This window comes from Ranitomeya variabilis, chromosome 4 (genome assembly GCF_051348905.1).
Source record: "Ranitomeya variabilis isolate aRanVar5 chromosome 4, aRanVar5.hap1, whole genome shotgun sequence".
NCBI lineage: Eukaryota > Metazoa > Chordata > Amphibia > Anura > Dendrobatidae > Ranitomeya > Ranitomeya variabilis.
In genome coordinates this window covers 58,060,427-58,081,365 of record NC_135235.1, presented here as the reverse complement: position 1 = coordinate 58,081,365, position 20,939 = coordinate 58,060,427, and the positions used below count along the sequence as shown (strand labels likewise).

Here is a 20,939-nt window from a genome sequence, read left to right as displayed (position 1 = left end):
TTTTCACATGTAAAGTGCCATGGAATAAATGGCGCTATAATAATAAATAATAATGAAGCCCAGAAGATGCACCCAGCAGAGCTGAATCTGCATGGATAGAAAAGCAGAATTTCTCATAAAGTCAAAATCTGGGCCAATGAGGTATTGTGGGACATTTGTGGCACACTGTCAGCTAAGGGTACCGTCACACAGTGGCATTTTGATCGCTACAATGGTACGATTCGTGACGTTCCAGCGATATATTTACGATCTCGCTGTGTCTGACACGCTACTGCGATCAGGGACCCCGCTGAGAATCGTACGTCGTAGCAGATCGTTTGAAACTTTCTTTCGTCGTCAAGTGTCCCGCTGTGGCGGCATGATTGCATCGTGTAACAAAGGTTGTATACAATGTGCGCACAGTAACCAACGGCTTCTACATCGCAAATATGTCATGAAATTATCGCTCCAGCGCCGTGCATTGCGAAGTGTGACCGCTGTCTACGACACTGGAGCGATATTGGAGCGACGCTGGAGCGTCCCGAATCGTGCCGTTGTAGCGATCAAAATGTCACTGTGTGACGGTACCCTAAAGGTATACTGATTTAACGTGTTCATAGATTTTTTTTTTTTTAATTGACCTGCGCTGCAAACTTCACCCTTTATTCCTTTCTTGAGGTCCTGACCTGGTATTGGAGTGCAAGTGATGTTTTGTTAGCAGCTAACTGCTCTGAAATTGTGAAATTGGGCCCATAATTTTAGGCACCTGTTGGGGTCCTAGCATGTGGATTTGCTGAATGGCGACGTATCAATTTGGGGCTGAACAAATCCCAAGTGTTAAAAAAGCACTCCTCCATTCAAAATTTGTATCATAATATATTGCAGTCATCATATTATATAGCACTGTGTACTTACAATTGTTCGTTTTACCTTTCTACCCAGATAATTCTTCTCTTTTCCATTAGTTTTGGCCAACAGTATTGACACCCCTGCAATTCTGTCAGATAATACTCAGTTTCTTCCTGAAAATGATTGCAAACACAAATTCTTTGGTATTATTATCTTTGTTTAATTTGTCTTAAATGAAAAAACACAAAAATAATTGTCCTAAAGCCAAATTGGATATAATTCCACACCAAACATAAAAAAGGGGGTGGACAAAAGTATTGGCACCGTTTGAAAAATCATGTGATGCTTCTCTAATTTGTGTAATTAACAGCACCTGTAACTTACCTGTGGCACCTAACAGGTGTTGGCAATAACTAAATCACACTTGCAGCCAGGTGACATGGATTAAAGTTGACTCAGCCTCTGTCCTGTATCCTTGTGTGTACCACATTGAGCATGGAGAAAAGAAAGAAGACCAAAGAACTGTCTGAGGACTTGAGAAACCAAATTGTGAGGAAGCATGAGCAATCCCAAGGCTACAAGTCCATCTCCAAAGACCTGAATGTTCCTGTGTCTACCGTGCGCAGTGTCATCAAGAAGTTTAAAGCGCATGGCACTGTGGCTAACCTCCCTAGATGTGGACGGAAAAGAAAAATTGACAAGAGATTTCAACGCAAGATTGTGCAGATGTTGGATAAAGAACCTCGACTAACATCCAAACAAGTTCAAGCTGCCCTGCAGTCCGAGGGTACAACAGTGTAAACCCGTACGATCCATCGGCGTCTGAGTGAAAAGGGACTGTATGGTAGGAGACCCAGGAAGACCCCACTTCTTACCCCGAGACATAAAAAAGCCAGGCTGGAGTTTGCCAAAACTTACCTGAAAAAGCCTAAAACGGTTTGGAAGAATGTTCTCTGGTCAGATGAGGCAAAAGTAGAGCTTTTATTCAGTCGCCATGACAGCACAACGAGAGAGGGGATCCGCCCTTCAGGGACAGGAAACCTCAGACATAAAAGGGCGGCACCTCACTCCCCCGTCAGTTGGTTTCCTGTCCCTAACAGGGGAACCTCTTCAGGCAGACCCTAAGAAGAGGGTTGAAGATTAAAGAAGATATCCCACTTCTGACAGGCCAACGCAGGTAGCGGGGGTCCCCTACCTCGGCCCGGTCAGATTGTGGAAGCACCACATGGCAGGGGTACTGTCTGTGTCGGTGTCAGCAGTGAGAAGCGGCCTCAGGTGGCGTGGGCTGACTTCTAATGTGGACCACGCATGTACCCGGTAAGTATGCGGGGCTGTGCTTTGCGGGGTCGTATCTGCTGGGGCCTCCGGGGATCTGTCCGCTGCCTGGTGCAGGCGCGCTGATTGCTTCGGGCGGTGCTGGCGTCTTCCTGCGCGTATCGGCCTGCAATGCCGCGGCCGCGACCGGAAGTGACTTTTCCGGATGTTGCGGCTGGCGGCGCGGCCTGATGACGCGGCGGGGCATGCGCAGTAGCACCGTCCCGGTCAATGGCGGCGCCCTGATGTCCGGGCCGTACTGGATCTCGGCGGGGGGCGGGGACGCAACCCTGGGAAGCATGCCCTATCAGCGCCTGGTACTGAACGCACCACCTGGAGATCGTGCTGTCCCCCATCCGGGGGTGGTACCATGGGGGCATATTTAAGGTAGCACATGTCGGCTGTAAGATGCTCCTGATCCTTTCTCGTGATGGATTCGCCAGAAGGAGCATCGCAGCTGGTCAGACAGCAGCAGCAGGAGTTGGAAGAGCCTCAGGTGAGCTCCCAATGGCGATCTAGTGGCGGTAGTCGCGCTGGTGGAGCTAAAGCGGCTCAAAAATCAATCAAGTCCTCAGGCCGTAAGGAATCTCCGGCTAAGAAGGACCCCCCAATCACGGTACCATTCGCTGCAGGGATGGGTAAGTGAGCTACGTGACAGTACGCTTTCTGATTGCTGTCCCTCCTTGTATTCCCTCTCTCCTTATTAGGGGAGGAAATGTGTTTCCAAGTCCAAGCATAGGGAGTGTGCCATGTGTACAGAGCCACTTCCAGATGGACATAAAAAGAAGTTGTGCAGATCCTGCATACAGCGTTTAATTGAGGAAGAGGCCCCTGACCTTACGTCTACACTTAGGGACATGGTTAAACAGGAGGTCAGAGATTCCATGAGATCCAGGTCTCAGAAGACAGTTTCCAAAAAAAAGGAAGGAGATTTCATCCCCAGCCTCAGATGTGGATTCAGAGACAGGTGGTGCGAGCTCGGATTCTCTTCCATCATCTTCATCATCAGAGGACATAGAATCTAGCCAAGCCTGTCTGTCACTGGAAAGGATTAATCACCTAGTCAAGGCCGTCAACAACGCTATGGGGATTGAAGAGACCCAGTCAGAATGTTCCATTCAGGACATAATGTTCAAGGGCATAGATCGCAAATCCCGAAGGGTTTTTCCTGTAGTAGATAAAATCAAGTCGCTGATTACAAAAGAATGGAAGAAACCCGAAAGGAAGGGGTCACTTCCACCAGCTTTCAAGAGGAGGTATCCTTTCGAGGAGGAGGCTTCATCGCCTTGGGACAAGGTCCCGAAATTGGATGCAGCAGTGGCCAAAGCGTTCAAAAAAACTTCTCTCCCATTTGAGGATTTAGGAAACTTAAAGGACCCGCTTGATAGGAAAGCCGATGTGTTCCTTAAAGGAGCTTGGGAAGCATCAGCGGGATCCCTGAGGCCGGCAATTGCGGCCACTTGCACAGCCCGGTCATTGATGGCGTGGCTGGGCCATCTAAAAGACCAACTCAAGGATAAGGTTCCTACAAATGAGATCCTGTCTTCTATGTCAATAATTCAAGATGCAGCAGCCTTCCTTTCGGATGCGTCAGCAGATTCTGTTAGGCTGGTCGCAAGGTCCTCAGCCTTATCTAACGCAGCCCGCAGAGCACTTTGGATAAAATGTTGGCCAGGAGACTTACAGGCCAGATCAAAGCTATGTGGCATCCCTTGTGAAGGTGTTCATTTGTTTGGACCGGTGCTAGATGAACTACTAGAAAAGGTGGGTAACAGTAAAAAGCGGTTCCCTCTTTTGAGAAAACCCTTTTATAGGCGAGATTACAACAGAGGATGGTCTTATCGCCTAAGATCTGACAGAGATTCAAATAGAGAATCAACCAGATATAACTCCAACAGAAGAAGAGATAGAGGATATATGTTTAACTCCTCTCGGGACTCTAAAAAACCTCAATGACTGGCGGTCCAGGTGGGCAGTAGGCTCTTAGCCTTCTACCCGGCCTGGTTGAAGATCACCAATAGTCCGTGGATTCTCAGTATCATTAAAGAGGGTCTAAAATTCCAGTTCCATCATATCCCTCAGGACAAATTTAAATTAACTCCCATCCGTTCTTCTCCTGCAGAACAATTGGCACTGGAGTCAGAGGTCCAGGATCTCCAACAAAAAAGGGTTCTGATTAGAGTACCCGCGGAAGAGCGAGGTAAGGGGTTTTATTTCCCTTTATTCCTGATTAAAAAAAACAAAAAAAAAACCTGATGGATCATATCGTACCATCATCAATCTAAAAGGCCTGAATGAATTCTTGCTGATCCCATCCTTTAAAATGGAATCTGTGAAAACGGCAATAAAACTTCTCTTTCACAATTGCTTCATGGTTGTCCTAGATCTGAAAGACGCCTATTATCATGTCCCAATACATGTAAATCATCAGCGTTTTCTCAGGGTGGCGGTTTCACTTGCCGGCACGGTAGAGCACTTTCAGTATCAGGCACTCCCCTTTGGTGTTGCAGTTGCACCCCGTGTTTTTACTAAAATCATGGTAGAGGTTATGGCACACCTTCACGAACAAAACCTACTAATAATTCCCTACCTAGATTTATTGATTGTGGGACGTTCAGAGTCACATTGTAAAGACCAGTTGGGGAAGGTGATAGCAGCATTACATAACTTAGGATGGTTATTAATCTCAAAAAGTCTCGTCTGCAGCCCTTAAAATCACAGGAGTTTTTAGGTCTTATCATAGACTCGGATCAGCAGGAATGACGCCTGCCGGACTCAAAAGTGGATAGTATTCATCGGCTGGCCACCAGAACGATTAGTAATCCCGTAGTCTCCTTAAGAGGAGCGATGTCACTTTTGGGTTCTCTTACTTGTATTCCGGCGGTGCTCTGGGCTCAGTTTCACTCCAGATCTCTGCAGTGGGATGTTCTACATAATTTTTGTCGGCTGGGGGCTAATCTCGATAGTAAATTTTAACTATCTGTTGAGACCACTAATTCACTAATTTGGTGGACGCACATACCGAATCTTCGTAGAGGGGGTACCCTGGACAAACCAGATAACACGAGTAATAACTGATACTAGCCCCATGGGTTGGGGGGCACACTGGGAGAATAATTGGGTCCAGGGTCTGTGGTCCCAGTCTGAACGAAACTCATCCTCCAATCTAAAGGAATTGTTAGCGGAAGAACGCGCGTTAAATGGGTTCCTTATACCCCTGCAGGGTAGACATGTCAGACTAGTCTCTGACAACCAGGTGACCGTTGCCTAAATTAACCATCAAGGAGGTACGCGGTCTAGGTCGTTAATGGACGTTGCGAATCGTATTTTTCAGATGGCCGAGAATCACCTACTTTCCCTTACGACTCTTCATATAAAGGGAAAACTCAATACCATGGCCGATTATTTAAGCCGCAACGAACTCAAACAAGGGGAGTGGTCTCTAAAACCGGCTGTCTTCAATCAGATCGTACATTTGTGGGGATGTCCAGAAATAGATCTTTGTCAGTCGAGGAAACAGAAAACTACATCAATTCTGTTCCCTAAATCCAAGGGACAACCCGTATGCAGTCGACGCTCTTCTAATCTCTTGGAACTTCAATCTCGCCTATGCCTTTCCCCCTCTAAACCTATTTCCTATAGTTCTGAGGAAAATATGGGAAGACAGGGCCCGAGTGATCCTAATAGCCCCGTTCTGGCCCAGAAGGTCGTGGTTCCCATGGCTGAGGAACATGTCCATTTCCCAGCCATGGATCCTCCCAGAAATACCAGACCTCTCCCAGGGTCCAATCCTGCATCCACGAGTAGCCAACTTACACCTATCAGCGTGGAATTTGAGAGGTCACTACTAAGGGGGAAAGGATTTTCTCAAAATCTTATAAATACACTTCTTAAGAGGAGAAAAACCTCTACGACAAACCTTTGTCAGGGTTTGGAGAAAGTTCCTATCGAGTTCAGGAGCACAGATTGATCAAAAGCCTTGTATCACTCAAATTTTAGAATCTTTACAAAGGGGCCTAGAGATGGGCTTAGCCACCAGCACCCTAAGAGTTCAGGTGTCGGCTCTGGGGGCGCTATACAATTCTAACTTAGCCAGCAATCACTGGATATCTAGGTTCTTCAAGGCGGTTACCAGATCCAGACCGGTTATTAAACAAAAGATAGTTCCATGGGACCTAAATCTTGTGCTCTCAGCTCTAACACAAGCCCCGTCCGAGCCTATTGATACTGTCCCAATAAAGATCCTGTCGGTTAAAACGGCCCTCTTAGTTGCACTCACGTCCGCAAGAAGGGTTAGTGATCTACAAGCATTGTCTAGGCAACCTTCATATATGCAGTTTAGGGAAGATAGGGTTATTATGAAACCTGACCCCCTTTATCTTCCAAAAGTTGCTCCAAAATTTCATAGATCACAAGAGGTAGTCCTACCTTCGTTTTGTTCTAATCCCTGTAATGATAAGGAGCATAGATTTCATTGTTTGGATGTAAGAAGGTGTCTTCTCAGATATATTTCAGTTACAGACACCTGGAAAAAAGATCACTCCTTATTTATATCCTACCAGGGAATTAGGAGAGGGCTTAGGGTATCAAAAAATACACTAGCCAGATGGATCAGGGAGGCGATATCTCTCGCTTATACCGCAGGTGGCATGGAAATTCCAGAAGGTATAAAGGCTCACTCCACTCGTGCGGTAGCCACATCCTGGGCGGAGAGAGCAGAGGTGTCGATTGAAGACATTTGTAAGGCGGCCACATGGTCTTCTCCATCTACCTTTCTTAGACACTATAGATTAGATCTAGGTGGCTCCTCCGACCTCACGTTTGGGAGAAGGGTGCTGGAGGCAGTGGTCCCTCCCTAGTCTCTTTTCACTCCTCTGAAAGTCTCTCGTTGTGCTGTCATGGCGACTGAATAAATACGTAAGCTACTTAATGGTAGCGGTGTTTTTTCAGCAGCCCATGACAGCACCCTTATATTCTCTACCCTCTTTTGCTTATTGGGGTCGACACTTCCTTTAAAGGGAACCTGTCACCCCGTTTTTTCCGTATGAGATAAAAATACCGTTAAATAGGGCCTGAGCTGTGCATTACAATAGTGTATTTTGTGGATCCTGATTCCCCACCTATGCTGCCGAAATACGTTACCAAACTAGCCGTTTTCGCCTGTCAATCAGGCTGGCCTGGTCGGATGGGGGTGGTGACATCGCTGTTTGTTCCCCCAGATCTTGCTTATTTTTCCGTTGGTGGCGTAGTGGTTTGCGCATGCCCAAGTGCCGAATCCACTTCATAGGTGATGAAAAAAAGCGCGATCTGCGCTATTCCCCTGGTGATCGGTGGGGGCGGCCATCTTCCTGTGGCCGCGCGTGCGCAGATGGAGAGCTCTGCTGCCCAGGGCTTCAGGAAAATGGCCGTGGGATGCCGCGCGTGCGCAGATGGAGATCGCAGTGGCCATTTTCCTGAAGCCGAGATGCGAACTTTTATCTCATACGGAAAAAACGGGGTGACCGGTTCCCTTTAATTCCTAAGTTTATTCACTGGGTGAATTGTACCATGTTTTAAAATTTGTTTATGTGCTACTAACCTAGAAGGTCCTTTCATACTCTGTAAACCAACTGACGGGGGAGTGAGGTGCCGCCCTTTTATGTCTGAGGTTTCCTGTCCCTGAAGGGCGGATCCCCTCTCTCGTTGTGCTGTCATGGGCTCCAGAAAAAACACCGCTACCAGTAAGTAGCTTACGTATTTCGGGCAAAGGCATCAACATAAGAGTTTACAGGAGAAAAAAAGAGGCATTCAAAGAAAAGAACACGGTCCCTATAGTCAAACATGGCGGAGGTTCCCTGATGTATTGGGGTTGCTTTGCTGCATCTGGCACTGTACTGCTTGACCGTGTGCATGGCATTATGGCATTTGCAGCATAATGTAGGGCCCAGTGTGAGAAAGCTGGGTCTCCCTCAGAGGTCATGGGTCTTCCAGCAGGACAAGGACCCAAAACGCACTTCAAAAAGCACTAGAAAATGGTTTGAGAGAAAGCACTGGAGACTTCTAAGGTGGCCAGCAATGAGTCCAGACCTGAATCCCATAGAACACCTGTGGAGAGATCTAAAAATGGCAGTTTGGAGAAGGCACCCTTCAAATATCAGGGACCTGGAGCAGTTTGCCAAAGAAGAATGGCCCATTTTTGGAGTTTTGTGTGAAATGATCAATGTTTTGCTTTTTGCTTCATTCTCTATTGTGTTTTTTTTCATTTAAGACCAATTAAATGAAGATAATAATACCAAAGAATTTGTGTTTGCAATCATTTTCAGGAAGAAACTGAGTATTATCTGACAGAATTGCAGGGGTGTCAATACGTTTGGCCACAACTGTAGGTCTATGACATCGATTAATAACGGACTAGCTGAATCCTTCTAAGCTCTATGTAGAAACAGGAGGTCAATTTTCTCTGTACGAGTCACAAGTCACTGCAAAAGTCCCTGGCAGGGCGGATGGAGCTGCTGGGTCAGGAGGTGAAGAGGAGAATAAATGCAGGAAAAAAGACTTCCTGTTTCTACATAGAGCAGAGAAAAGGGAAGAATTATCTGGGCAGAAAGGCAAAATGAGCAATTGTAAGTACACAGTGCTTTATAACATAATGATTGCAATATATTAAGAGGATAAAAACTTTGATGGGAAGAGGAGGAGGGCTTCTTTAAGTAGCCAACGCACATTTAAACTTTCTATTTGCATGAAATTCTGAGAAGCGTTTGCTTCTGATCTCTGTGTGATCTAGCTATCAAGATGAAGGTCTGTCAGGCTCGTAAAGTCAGGAGTCAGTATTTTCTTTCCCTGTTTTAACGGTTTGCTATCCTTGTACATTGTTTACAGCATTAAAACCTATTTGCATTGGTATTCAGTATCATTCATTGTAGCGGTGACGTGCCGCCATGGGATGTAGTGACCGTAGCTGTACAATAATGCCCGCTCCACGTGTTTTGTGCAAGCACAGCAAGTAGTGAAGGTTTTAGTTACAAAACTTTAAACCAGGGATCATAATCCTACTGATGTGGTTTTAGCATAAAGGAATAAATTATTTAGTTTGAAAGGGTTAATTCTTAAGTCCTGGATTGTGTTTTTTTTGGGGGGTTAACACAGAACTATAGTATGGCAACCCATAGTATGGCAACCCATAGTATGGCAATGGGGGAATTTTCTGGTTCCTTGAACCTATGGATGTGCTTTGTTTGCAGAGAGCTCTTGCTGTAATAACACGTGCACAAAGTGTAAATGTAGGAATTTTTCTAAACATCAAGAAAAGGGGTATTGCAACCTAAATGTATCCCCACTCCAATGAATAGGTATTACCTGTTAAGATTGGTGAGTTTCCCACTAGGACCATTACCAATCGCCTGCCCACAAAATGGCCCTGCTGATCCATTCATCGCCTCCCAGGGCAGCGTTTGTGTTTGCCGCAGTCAGATTTAACTTTATATTTTTTTCCCATAAAACAATTTGTGAAATTCTCCAGTTTCGATTGTTCTTGGGAGCTTTGTGGGCTGATCCCTGTAGTTCCATAGTCGGAGGGCCGCCGGTCGAGGCCTTCTGGTTTGGATATTTGTAGCTGGGAATGATGATGATTATGGAGCCAGACTTTAATTTCGATATTCTCTTTCAGCCCATTTGCTTATGTGGATCCTTTGCATTGTAACATGGCCTATTTATACCTTGAACTGCTTAAAGATTCACTCAACGAGTATGCATATGCAGCAGAACTAGCCGGCCTGAACTATGACCTCCAAAATACCATCTATGGGATGTATGTAAGTACCTGAAGCCAAGGCGGATACGAGACCATCTCCATATCCTCCCTGGTCATTATGGGTGGAACACTCCTACCATTGCTCAGGCTTGTAATCCTCTGTAGAATCTACTCTTTAGATATCATTTTTGGGGAACAGACATTTTTTTTTATTTATTATTTCTTATTACCTCTTTGGAAATCTGAACCTCTGAAACCTGATTTGGTCCAGATCCCATCCCAAAGACAATGTGATTGTGAAGCTGCATATTCATACTCTTTTTGTCAAAGCTCCTCCTGGCACGTTCATCTCACTGCTTGCATTATCACATTTAGCGCATCTGGTTTTTTATTTGTTTTTTTTCGTATTTTTATTTTTTGTTCCCTTTTTATTTTCCACTTTTCTTTTTGTTAGTCGTTACCTCTATGCTGACCCCCTCCATTGCAACATGACATACCTGTTTCTAAGGTTATTGAAGGATGATTTAAAAGAGTATACATATGCAGCCCGCCTCGCAGGTGTCAACTATGGCATTGCATCAGGAATGAATGCAATTCTTGTAAGTAAATATCTCAAGGAAGCGGCAACTTCCCATTAAGGCATGAAAAGAAATAGAACGGTGTGGGGTGCGTGTTCTGGTTTTATACGTGGACAGGGCATTCTCCCTCGTCAATAGATTTAAGATGGCATATACACTCATCACTGAAATTCTAATGCCAAGTTGAAAAAGTCCTGGAATTCACAGGATTGATGGACATGGTGCAATGTGTTTTTTTTTTTGAAAACTTTGTTTTCGTCTCACTTTACCCAGTATTGAGTATGAGCGCCACACGCAGAAATAAATGCACTTTGCTTATTATCAATAACATTATCAGTGGTTGTCCAAGGTGTGCGAGAACGGTTCGGAGGAATGTTGTGACATTCTGAATTCACTTCAAGAATCATCAAGATCCGCTGCTGGCAGTTACCTTTCCAGTAAACAACCAATGACGTCCCAGACATGTCCGGAGATGCTGATGGCCATGGTAGCACAGTTAAGTCACACAAGCTGCTCACAGTAGCATGAGCAACATGCGACCTGATGTCCTGTTGGGGGGGGGGGGGGGAAATGGCTCCAGGGACACTTGGCCATAACATTGGTTCTACCATCGCATCCATGTAACACAGACTTATTGTTGTGCTTGAGATGAAAACTAGAGGAACTGGCTACCGTACATTATGCCACCAAATGCCATAATTGTGGGAGCAGGAGCAGTGTGATGTTCCCTCGTGATGGCCACTTTATTGCACTGACCACATGGTCTCCAAGACAAAAGTGGGACTCATCGCTGTAGAGGATAGACCTCCATTCCAGCCTCCACGATTTTGTTCTGCACCACGATGGTCTTTGAGAGTGGTTGCATGATGTCAACGAAGGGGCCTTCGTGAGGGAATGGTCCAACCTCTGCAATTATGGTGTGGGGAGGCTTGGTTTACCTGGGAAGAAGACTAGTGATGTCCAGCTACCATACGATAACAGCTCAGCGTTGTGGAACCAGTGATACGATCACTTCTCCAAAGTGTCTGTGAGCCATTTGTCAGCATGAAGACACCAGGCCGTATGTTTGTGCTGCTGTGAGCAGCCTGCGTGCCCTAAACTTGCTACCTTGGCCTGTCCTTTCTCAGGGCTCGTCTCCCATCGAGCACATATCAGACATCATTGTTCGGCACTTGCAGCGGATCTTTAGAATTTGCCCAAGTGCCATTCCTCAAACAACCATTAATAAGCTCATTGATGGCAGCCAAGGCTGCAAGTGCGGGATTTGTGCACGTGGTGCTCCAATTTGATAATGACTAAAATCGAGAGGTTTAGAAAATCGTTTCTTAAATTTCACATCCGTTCTGAGATTTTCATAATTCCACGACTTTTAAATTGTAATAGCAAAAAAAAATAAAATGGGAGTGTATGATAGAACAATGGGCCGTGGATGAAATGCACGGGTGTTGTGGAGATCATCCCACTTGCTATGGCGATACTAATTAATTTCTGAGCTGCTTGCATTCATGCACCCTTTATATTATATCCCTAATGTTCCCACAAATTAATAGGGCTTACTCTGGTGTTATTTTTATAGAGTTTTATAACGTAATAACCTACAATAGACATTTTAGGAATGTGTTGTTTATAGGCACAGTCCACATGAGGGTTTATTTTCTAATCCCGACAACCCCCTATTATAACTTGAGTTGTAGTGTTACTCCATATATTGAGGGGTTTTTACATACATTTAGTAAATAGAGTTTTATAGATTAAACTATACATGTATAAAGGTTTCAAAACGTGATTAAATTATGGAATTGGAGATTAGTAAAATTATTATTATAGTGTAAATTTTAATGCTCAACAACTTTAGGATGTAAAATATTGCATTCGTTAAATGTCAAACTGTTCACAAGGTATTTTCTCTGGGAAATGTACTATGTGCATGTTAGCCTAACCGTTGCATGTGTTCCTCACCATGGGTCAGGGAACTGATTTAATGCTGCAAATTAAACGTGGTCCCTACATTCAGGGCCCATATTTTTTAGGTAGACTGTTATATCTGACAATGAGTTCACTAGAAAAGTGGAATTGGACTCGTGACCTTGTATTTAGGGGATAGCTTAATAGTTTGGGAAGAACTTTATATACAAGTTCAGAAGTTGTATACTGATCATTTGGTGCCTGATTGCTGGGAACCCACAGCGCTCCGTTTTCTCTTCAATTAGTGGATTGGAAGTCGATCATGATCCCTTCTATAAGATGGGGCTGAGGAACCAGAGCGCTGGGGATAAAAGCCACTGGACTCCTAATAATCTGTTAACCCCATGCTGAAGGATAGAGGATAACTTGATATCTTTTGGGAATAGCTCTTTCTGTATTGTCTGTTTTGGACAATCCTTATTTGGGATTTGCTTATTTCAGGAAACCCTTTTATCAGCGTCTTTCTGATGGGGACCCCACAAGTGAATATTGCCTTTTAGGCCCCATCATCTTATGTGTTTTTCATGGATAAAACACGCACCCATTACAGCTCCTCTCCACCCTGATACCATTTGCTCAGAAACTAAATCCACAGCATAGTTCCACATTATAGAGTTAAATCCATTGCATAATAATGTAATATTGAGCTAATTCGAAGTTCACACAGTTGTTCGAAGCGAGTTTCTTCAATGGAAACTACTACAGGGCGAGCTCCTTCTTCAGTGAGGGTTTGTAGGCGGTTTTATTTTGCTGAAGGGTTTTTGGATTCAAATTGGCCAATCAGAAAGCTGCAGATTCCATCAGAATCCACTGCAAAAAAAGCCCACGTGCGTAATTTTATTTACCTTTCTTCCTACAAGGTGTTATTTTATTTTTTTTTCAAAACCGCTCTACAAAGGCTGATAATAATAATAATCCTAATAAAAAATGCTGCTCAAATACCTCATGTAACTAACATAAAAATTAATGGTTTATGAAGTGGGTTTTAAATGGAACCCATAAAAAAACCCCAAAAACTTAGGCTCCCTTGTTCTGGGTCATCAGTACTAACAGTCTGCCTATGAAAATGGTGCCTTGAGGGTAGTAGTGCCTATTAACTGCTCACCTTACATGATTGATTCTGAAGCGCTCACAACTAACACTGGCAGATGCGGGTGTGTAAGACGTGGCGGAGGATGTATTGATCTGTACTCTGCTTTTCCAGCTGTCTGTGAAAGGATACAGTGACAAGCAGCATATCCTACTAAGGAAGATCGTTGAGAAAATAGCCACCTTTGAAATAGACGAGAAACGTTTTGATATCATTAAAGAAGCGGTAAGTCGATCCCTATATTCTGGTTCTCTGGATTATTCGTTTTCTGTCGTATTTTTCTTGTTGCAGATATATTACTGAAGCTTGGAGACACTTTATTGATTAGATTAGAAATGCTGATGGGCACCGCACTAAACTAGTATAATTATTGGAAGGGATTTCATGAAAACAGAACAATGCTTGTACATGAGTAGTGATGAGCGAAGGTGTTATCTGAGCATGCTCGTGTGCTAACCAAGAGTCTTTGGAGTGCTCGAAAAATATGTTTGAGTCTCTCGCGGCTGTTAGGCTACTTTCACACTAGCTTCGGGCTCAGCCCGTCGCAGTGCGTCAGGCCGAGGTCCCCGACGCTAGCGTTGGCTTCGCCGCACAACGGGGGCAGCGGATGCATTTTTCCAGCGCATCCGCTGCCCCATTGTGAGGTGCGGGGAGGTGGGGGCGGAGTTCATGTAACGTTTTTTTGCTCCCGACGGTCCGCCAGAGCACGGCGCAACCGTCGCACGACGGTTGCGACGTGTGGCAATGCGTCGCAAATGCGTCGCTATTGTTAGTCAATGCAGAAAAAACGCATCCTGCAAGCACTTTTGCAGGATGCGTTTTTTCGGCAAAACGACGCATTTGCGACGTATTGCAGTTAACGCTAGTGTGAAAGTAGCCTAAGACAACTCTGCAACACATGCAGGGATTGTCTAACAAACTGGCAATCCCTGCATGTGTTGCGGCTGTCGAACAGCAGCGAGAAATGCAGTCGTGGGGACTTAAACATATTATTCGAGGGCGCCAAAGACACTGTTAGCACCCGAGCATGCTCAGATAACACCTATCGGGGTACATCCGCTCATCACTAGGTGTGATAAGTATTGCATATGGAGCAGCAAAATGGCACACAACCTGTAGACCGGTGTGGCACCTATTTTGGGTGGTGGAGGAGTGGGGGGCTACACATGGTTTTCTAATCTTGGATATCCCCTTTAAAAAAAAAAAAAAAAAGGGGCTGGCTCCAGAAAACGTGTATGTGGCTATCCAGTAGAGGGTTGCCACGTGTGTTGATTACAATGTGAGATGTTCTGTGTTGCAGTACATGCGTTCTCTGAACAACTTCCGTGCAGAACAACCTCACCAGCATGCAATATATTACCTGAGGCTGCTGATGACCGAAGTGGCCTGGACCAAAGACGAGCTCCGGGAAGCTCTAGAAGGTGGGAAATGTCAGATATCGGGATTGTATCCGTCACTAAAGTCATCAGAGCAGAGGAAGCGCAGTGTGTTTGCCACAGATTCTGTTTACGGAGGACATTTAATCCCCTAGAAAATGAGTAGAATCATTTGGTTTGTGACTCCATCAGGTCCAGCAACAGACTACACACTTTACATGAGCCGCCGTAATACGTCCGTGTTGGTGCAGGATTATATGACTGACCACTGTCCCACTGTCTTCCATCGGTACCTCCACAAGATGATCTCTGGGCACTGATGTGCTGCAATGGCAGCCAAGGACCTAACAATCAGATCTTACATTACAGGATTGTTGCACTGCCTTGTAGAAGTGATCTAATGACCCATCGTGCTTAATGAATAAAAAAAAAGAAAATCCACCACTTTTGGGATCTCTATAACCCTGATGACCGGAATTGGGGAAAGGCCAAAATCCACGTTCTCTCGAGTCTGACCCCCAGGTTCATCTATATGGCTCCTCACATATAGGAGCAAAGATTTTATTTTATTTTCTACTGAATGGCCGGAGAGCAGCCCCATGTGCACACTCAGAAATCCCACACCCTGGGAAAAATCACTGCAACCCCAGATCCACACCCATACAAAGAGCTCCAGGTTACATCGGACATCTCCTTTCTTTAATCTGGAATTTCGGGCTTATAGTCGAAGTGTGATTGGACTTTAAACCTGTCCTTCAGAAAGCAGTTGTGCGCCCTCTTATAACAGGAGGGAGGTATGCTATTGGGCGTGCATACTGAACGTGGGGATCTATTCTCATCATACAGTGCATCCTGCTCGATGCGTGGATAGCCTCATATTTACCACTCTTAGTGGTTCCTAGTGATTTCTGCAGTTGTCGGTGGCCCAGCACAGTATCCATTGTCCTGAGTTTGTGCTGGTGTCATTTTCTGGCCACAATCACGGTAGCCATCAGCTGGATGCAGACCAGACAGGGATGGCCTCGCAGTGTGGCTACGTGTTTCATACATTGCACCCTGGCTGTTCTATTTCTGGATTTGTAAAGGTTTTTCTTCTTCTCCTTCATTGTGTGCACAGACCGAGCACTTGGTTATTCTTTCTCTAGAACATCACATTTCTATCTCACTGCATCTCCTCTGCTTGCAGTCCTTTGTTTGTGCCGCCGGTGATATTTGCCGCTCTTCTAATTGCCCATTTTCCAGTTGTCTAATACTTGCTTTGCCTTCCCGGCAGCCCTATAAATCATGTTCCCTGCTCTGCCGAGAGCGCAGCTTTATCTCCTTCCACCACCTGAGCGAGCGGAGCCATTAGCTCTGGAGCGTAAACACATGTGCCGGAAGATTGCAGAGCATAAATGCAGAAACTGGGTCACGGCGAGTGGATTAGGAGCGCAGCCTCCGCTCAGGTCGCGTAATGGAAACCTTACTTGTGTTTATTTGTTCACAGAATCGCTCAAATAAGACGATTGTTTAGGAGCAAAGGCCATTTCTCCTACGTATCATTGGGGGACACAGGACGAATGGGTGTTATGCTGCTGCCACCAGGAGGACACTAAGTTAAACACACACAAAAGATTAACTCCTCCCCTGCAGTATACACCCACAGGCTGGACAATCCAGAGCCAGTTCTTACTTAGTGTCTCAGGAGGCACTTGGGTCCTCAGGACCCCACCATTTTTTGTTTTTAACGGAAGGGAGCGACAGGCAAATTTTCAGCTCTGATCTCTCCCGCACCAACAACGGGCAAGTACATGGAGCGTTCCTCCTGTATCCTTTCCCGCGACGATGGATGCCAGCCCTGGCTCACCTTCCAGTGTGGCGACGGCTCCTAAGCGTTCCGATCTCCCTCCCTCCCTTTCAGGCGACCACGGGGACTAATCATCCACCTAAGTCTCCTGGAGCCAGGGCACAGCCGGACAGAATGTCATGGCGTCCGTGCAGCCGCCCACTGCATCACCACTGAACAGAGCGGATGTTGCACGGCGGCAGAAGCTCTCCACCCTCTCCCTACTAAGGTGAAGGTGGATGGAGCATCGGCCCCATCGCACAAGGTAAGTGCGGGGGCCGCCCAGCTGATAGGGGACCGCCCGTTCAGGGATCCCTCATCCTCTATCTAATGCGGCGCTGCAGCCGCGGGGCAACCTTTTTTATAAAGGCATGGGGAGCAATCCGGCGCTCTGTTAGTGCGGTGGCACAGTTTACCGGCCCTGGGCCGGACTACAACTTCCCTCCCTCATACAGCAGGACGGCGGTGGCAATGGCAGCGTTCCGACGCGCATAGCAGGGAATCCACCGCCCGCCCACGACACGCCCCCCTCTCTCTCTCTCTCCCTGGGCGCTTCTCGTTCCCGAGAAGCGCCCTTCTCACATCTCGGCGGCCATCTTGGACCAGGAAGTGCGTTGTCGGCTCTGCAGCACCACAGCGCACAGGACTTCAGGATCTCCCTGCCAAACACCGCTGAACTTGGTGAGACGCACTCAATAGGATTGTCTCTTCCCCTGCCAGTACGCTCACTTCATGGTAAAGATGTCACAGTCTAAGCAAAAACGGACTGGTAAGACCCATTCTGTTATTTTTGCTGTGTGCACCTCCTGCAAGGTATCTCTGCCCCGAGGTCACACTACCCCGCTGTGCTCCGCCTGCGAAATGTCTGCGGCACAGGATACTCCGGCCTCTGACCCGGAATGTAGTGAGCCTAGTACCCCCGCATGGGCGTCCTCCCTTGCTCGCTCTGTGGCATCTTTGGAAAGGACGATACAGTCCCTCCGTGACCCGTCCCTTACTCAGGGCACTTCCACGGAGGATGTAACGCGGCCTAAGAACCCCTCTCGGCCTAGAGGTCGTACCGTTTCCAGAAGCCCTCTCTCATCTAGAAAGAAGTCCAGGGTAATATCTCCGGTCCGTGATCAGCCCTCCGGCTCAGAGAGCGAAGTCTCCCGTCATTCATCCCCAGCTCATAGCAGGGAATCCTTTCTGGACGACGCATCCAGCGTGTCCTGTTCCCCAGAGTATCGTCACGACCAAGAGACCCTAGATTCTCTCATAGACTCTGTAAGTCAGACGCTACAGTTAGAGGAGGAAACCCCGTCCAAGGCGGTTCATCCCGTGTCATTCGGACGAACCACAAAGGCTCATAGATTTTTTCCTACGCATCCTCAATTCAAAGACATGGTCGATCTTCACAGAGTCCGTCCGGATAAACGCTTCTCAGGTCAGAAGGCTATGCAATTGAAGTATCCGTTTGCTCAGGACCTTGCTAAGGAGTGGTCTCAGTCACCCTCCGTGGACCCGCCAGTGTCACGGCTAGCCACCAAGGCGGTTCTATCCTCCTCCGAGGGCGCATCCGTCAAGCATCCCACTGATAGACAAATTGATCAGATGGCTCGCTCGGCTTTTGAGGCTTCCTCGGCTTCTCTCTTCCCTTCTTTTGCCGCCACATGGGTTGCAAAAGCCATGACCCATTGGGCCGAGTCTTTAGCCTCTACAACTCTACACGCTGACTTACCCCCCGAGGTTTCACACCTGGCCACTCAGATTGCCAGAGCGGGGGACTTTGTAGTTTCCGCATCTTTAGACGCGGCTAACTGTGCCTCACAGGCAGCGGCCAATGCTGTCACGATCCGCAGATCCCTTTGGCTCAGGGACTGGAAAGCGGACTCAGGATCCAAAAAATCTCTCACGTCCCTTCCATACCAGGGCGAACGCCTTTTAGGGGACAAACTAGATAAAATAATTGCAGACTCCACAGGGGGAAAGAGCAAATTCCTTCCCCAGCAACGGACCTTTCGCCCCTTTCGCAACCAACAGGGCCGAGGCCGATATTTCCGTTTCGGCTCCAATTGGTCCAATCCTTCTTCCGCGCCACCCGGCGTCGGGAGAGGTCAGCGCAAGGATAGAACCTCCCAGCCATCTTACAAACCCTCTCCCTCTTGGAGAGGCAGACCCAGACAACAGGGGTCCAGGGGGCCCAGATCCAACAGGTCTCCACCTCAATGACTCTTGGCAGACGCCAAAGGACACCGACAGAGTTGGCGGCCGCCTACTCTTCTTTCGGGACGCGTGGCTCTCGGTAGTTCCCGACCGATGGGTCCGCGATCTGGTTTCCTTCGGTTACAAGATAGAGTTTGTCTCTCTTCCCCCATCTCGTTTCTTTCAGTCCCCTCCTCCCAGAGCAAGGGTCCGTCAGTATTTTCAGGCCATAAGATCGCTATGGGAAGACGGGGTCATCATCCCGGTACCTCAGAACGAGAGGTACCAAGGTTTCTATTCCAACCTTTTCATTGTACCAAAGAAGGATGGCTCAGTACGTCCAATATTGGACCTCAAGCTCCTCAACAAGTACGTCCGTGTACGTCGATTCCGAATGGAGTCCCTTCGTTCGGTAATTGCCTCTCTGGAAGAGGGCGAGTTTCTTGCATCTCTAGATGTTCAAGACGCTTACCTGCACATTCCCATTCTACCGTCTCATCAGCGCTTTCTCCGCTTCGCGGTCCAGGGGCACCATTTTCAGTTTGTCGCCCTACCCTTCGGGCTGGCCACCGCTCCTCGGGTGTTCACCAAGGTCATGGCAGCTGCCGTGGCCATTCTACATGCTCGAGGCATAGTGGTGTTGCCCTACTTGGACGACATTCTCATAAAGGCCCCCTCTTTCCGATCTTGTTCAGAAGCGGTAGACGTCACAATAAATACTCTTTTGCGCCTGGGCTGGAAAATCAATTTCAAAAAATCTTCCCCAGTCCCGGCCCAAACCATATCCTACCTGGGAATGATCCTAGACTCTTCTCAGGGTCTAGTACTTTTGCCTCCGAAAAAAGTAGCCACTCTACAGAGAGAAGTCCGGAAGCTTTCTCAACCTCGCTCTCACTCCCTACGCTTCTCCATGAGGGTACTCGGCAGGATGGTGGCGGCAATGGAGGCAGTGCCCTTTGCGGTTTTTCACCTCCGGCCCTTACAACACGCCATTCTGGCAGTATGGGACAGGAATCCCGCCTCACTCGACCGCCGTCTCCTTCTCTCTCGCCCAATCAGACAGTCCCTCAGGTGGTGGACCAAGAGGTCCTCCCTGACTCAGGGGAAGTCTTTCCTTCCGGTGCACTGGCTGGTTGTCACAACGGACGCCAGTCTCTTCGGCTGGGGTGCAGTGTTCCAGCGCCACTCGACCCAGGGTCGCTGGTCTCCGCAGGAGTCCCAGCTGCCCATCAATATCCTGGAGATTCGGGCAATCAGACTGGCTCTCCATCATTTTCAGCCTTTCCTCTCCGGCCGTGCGGTCAGAGTCCAGTCCGACAACGCCACTGCGGTAGCCTACATCAACCGCCAAGGGGGCACTCGCAGCAAGGCGGCCATGGTAGAGGTGACGCTAATTCTCCGCTGGGCCGAGACACATCATTCCATACTCTCAGCAGTTTTCATCCCAGGCGTGGAAAACTGGGAAGCGGACTTTCTCAGTCGCCACAGCCTCGATCCCGGAGAGTGGTCCCTCCATCCCGCAATCTTTCACCAGATATGCGCTCGATGGGGGACCCCGGACGTGGACCTAATGGCATCTCGACTCAATTGCCAGGTTCCCGTCTTCATGGCCAGGTCTCACGACCCCTCAGCCTTCGGAGCCGACGCTCTCGTCCTCTCATGGCAGGGTTTCAGACTCCCATACATCTTTCCCCCAATTCCTCTTCTGACAAAGGCGATCAGGAAGATCAAGGCAGAACGGATCCCAGTAATTCTCATCGCTCCAGACTGGCCGCGCAGGACATGGTATGCCGAGATGGTTCAACTGGTCTCAGACGTACCTTGGAGGCTGCCGAGTCGCGCAGACCTCCTGTCTCAAGGGCCCATTTACCACCCGAACTCAGAGGCCCTGTGTTTAACGGCGTGGCCATTGAGTCCTGGGTACTGAGGCAGAAGGGGTTGCCCCAGACGGTGATATCTACCATGCTCCGCGCACGCAAGCCTTCTTCTATGCGCATCTACCACCGCGCCTGGAAGGCATACTTCGCCTGGTGCAGGAAGCAGGGAC

The 20,939-nt window shown here is 47.5% G+C and overlaps 1 protein-coding gene across 5 annotated transcripts in view; it reads left to right on the top strand.

Moving 5' to 3' along the window:
• Positions 1–20,939, top strand: part of IDE (insulin degrading enzyme) — a 113,817-nt gene that overhangs the window by 71,289 nt on the left and 21,589 nt on the right. For 4 of the 5 annotated variants that reach the window (XM_077258581.1, XM_077258577.1, XM_077258578.1 and 1 more), the window contains exons 15-17: positions 9,791–9,935; positions 13,622–13,732; positions 14,808–14,928. In XM_077258581.1, the coding sequence (XP_077114696.1) occupies positions 9,791–9,935; positions 13,622–13,732; positions 14,808–14,928 (377 nt within the window). Of the gene's footprint in view, positions 1–9,790; positions 9,936–10,328; positions 10,474–13,621; positions 13,733–14,807; positions 14,929–20,939 lie in introns of all 5 variants that reach the window. The other variant, XM_077258576.1, reaches the window with a different exon arrangement.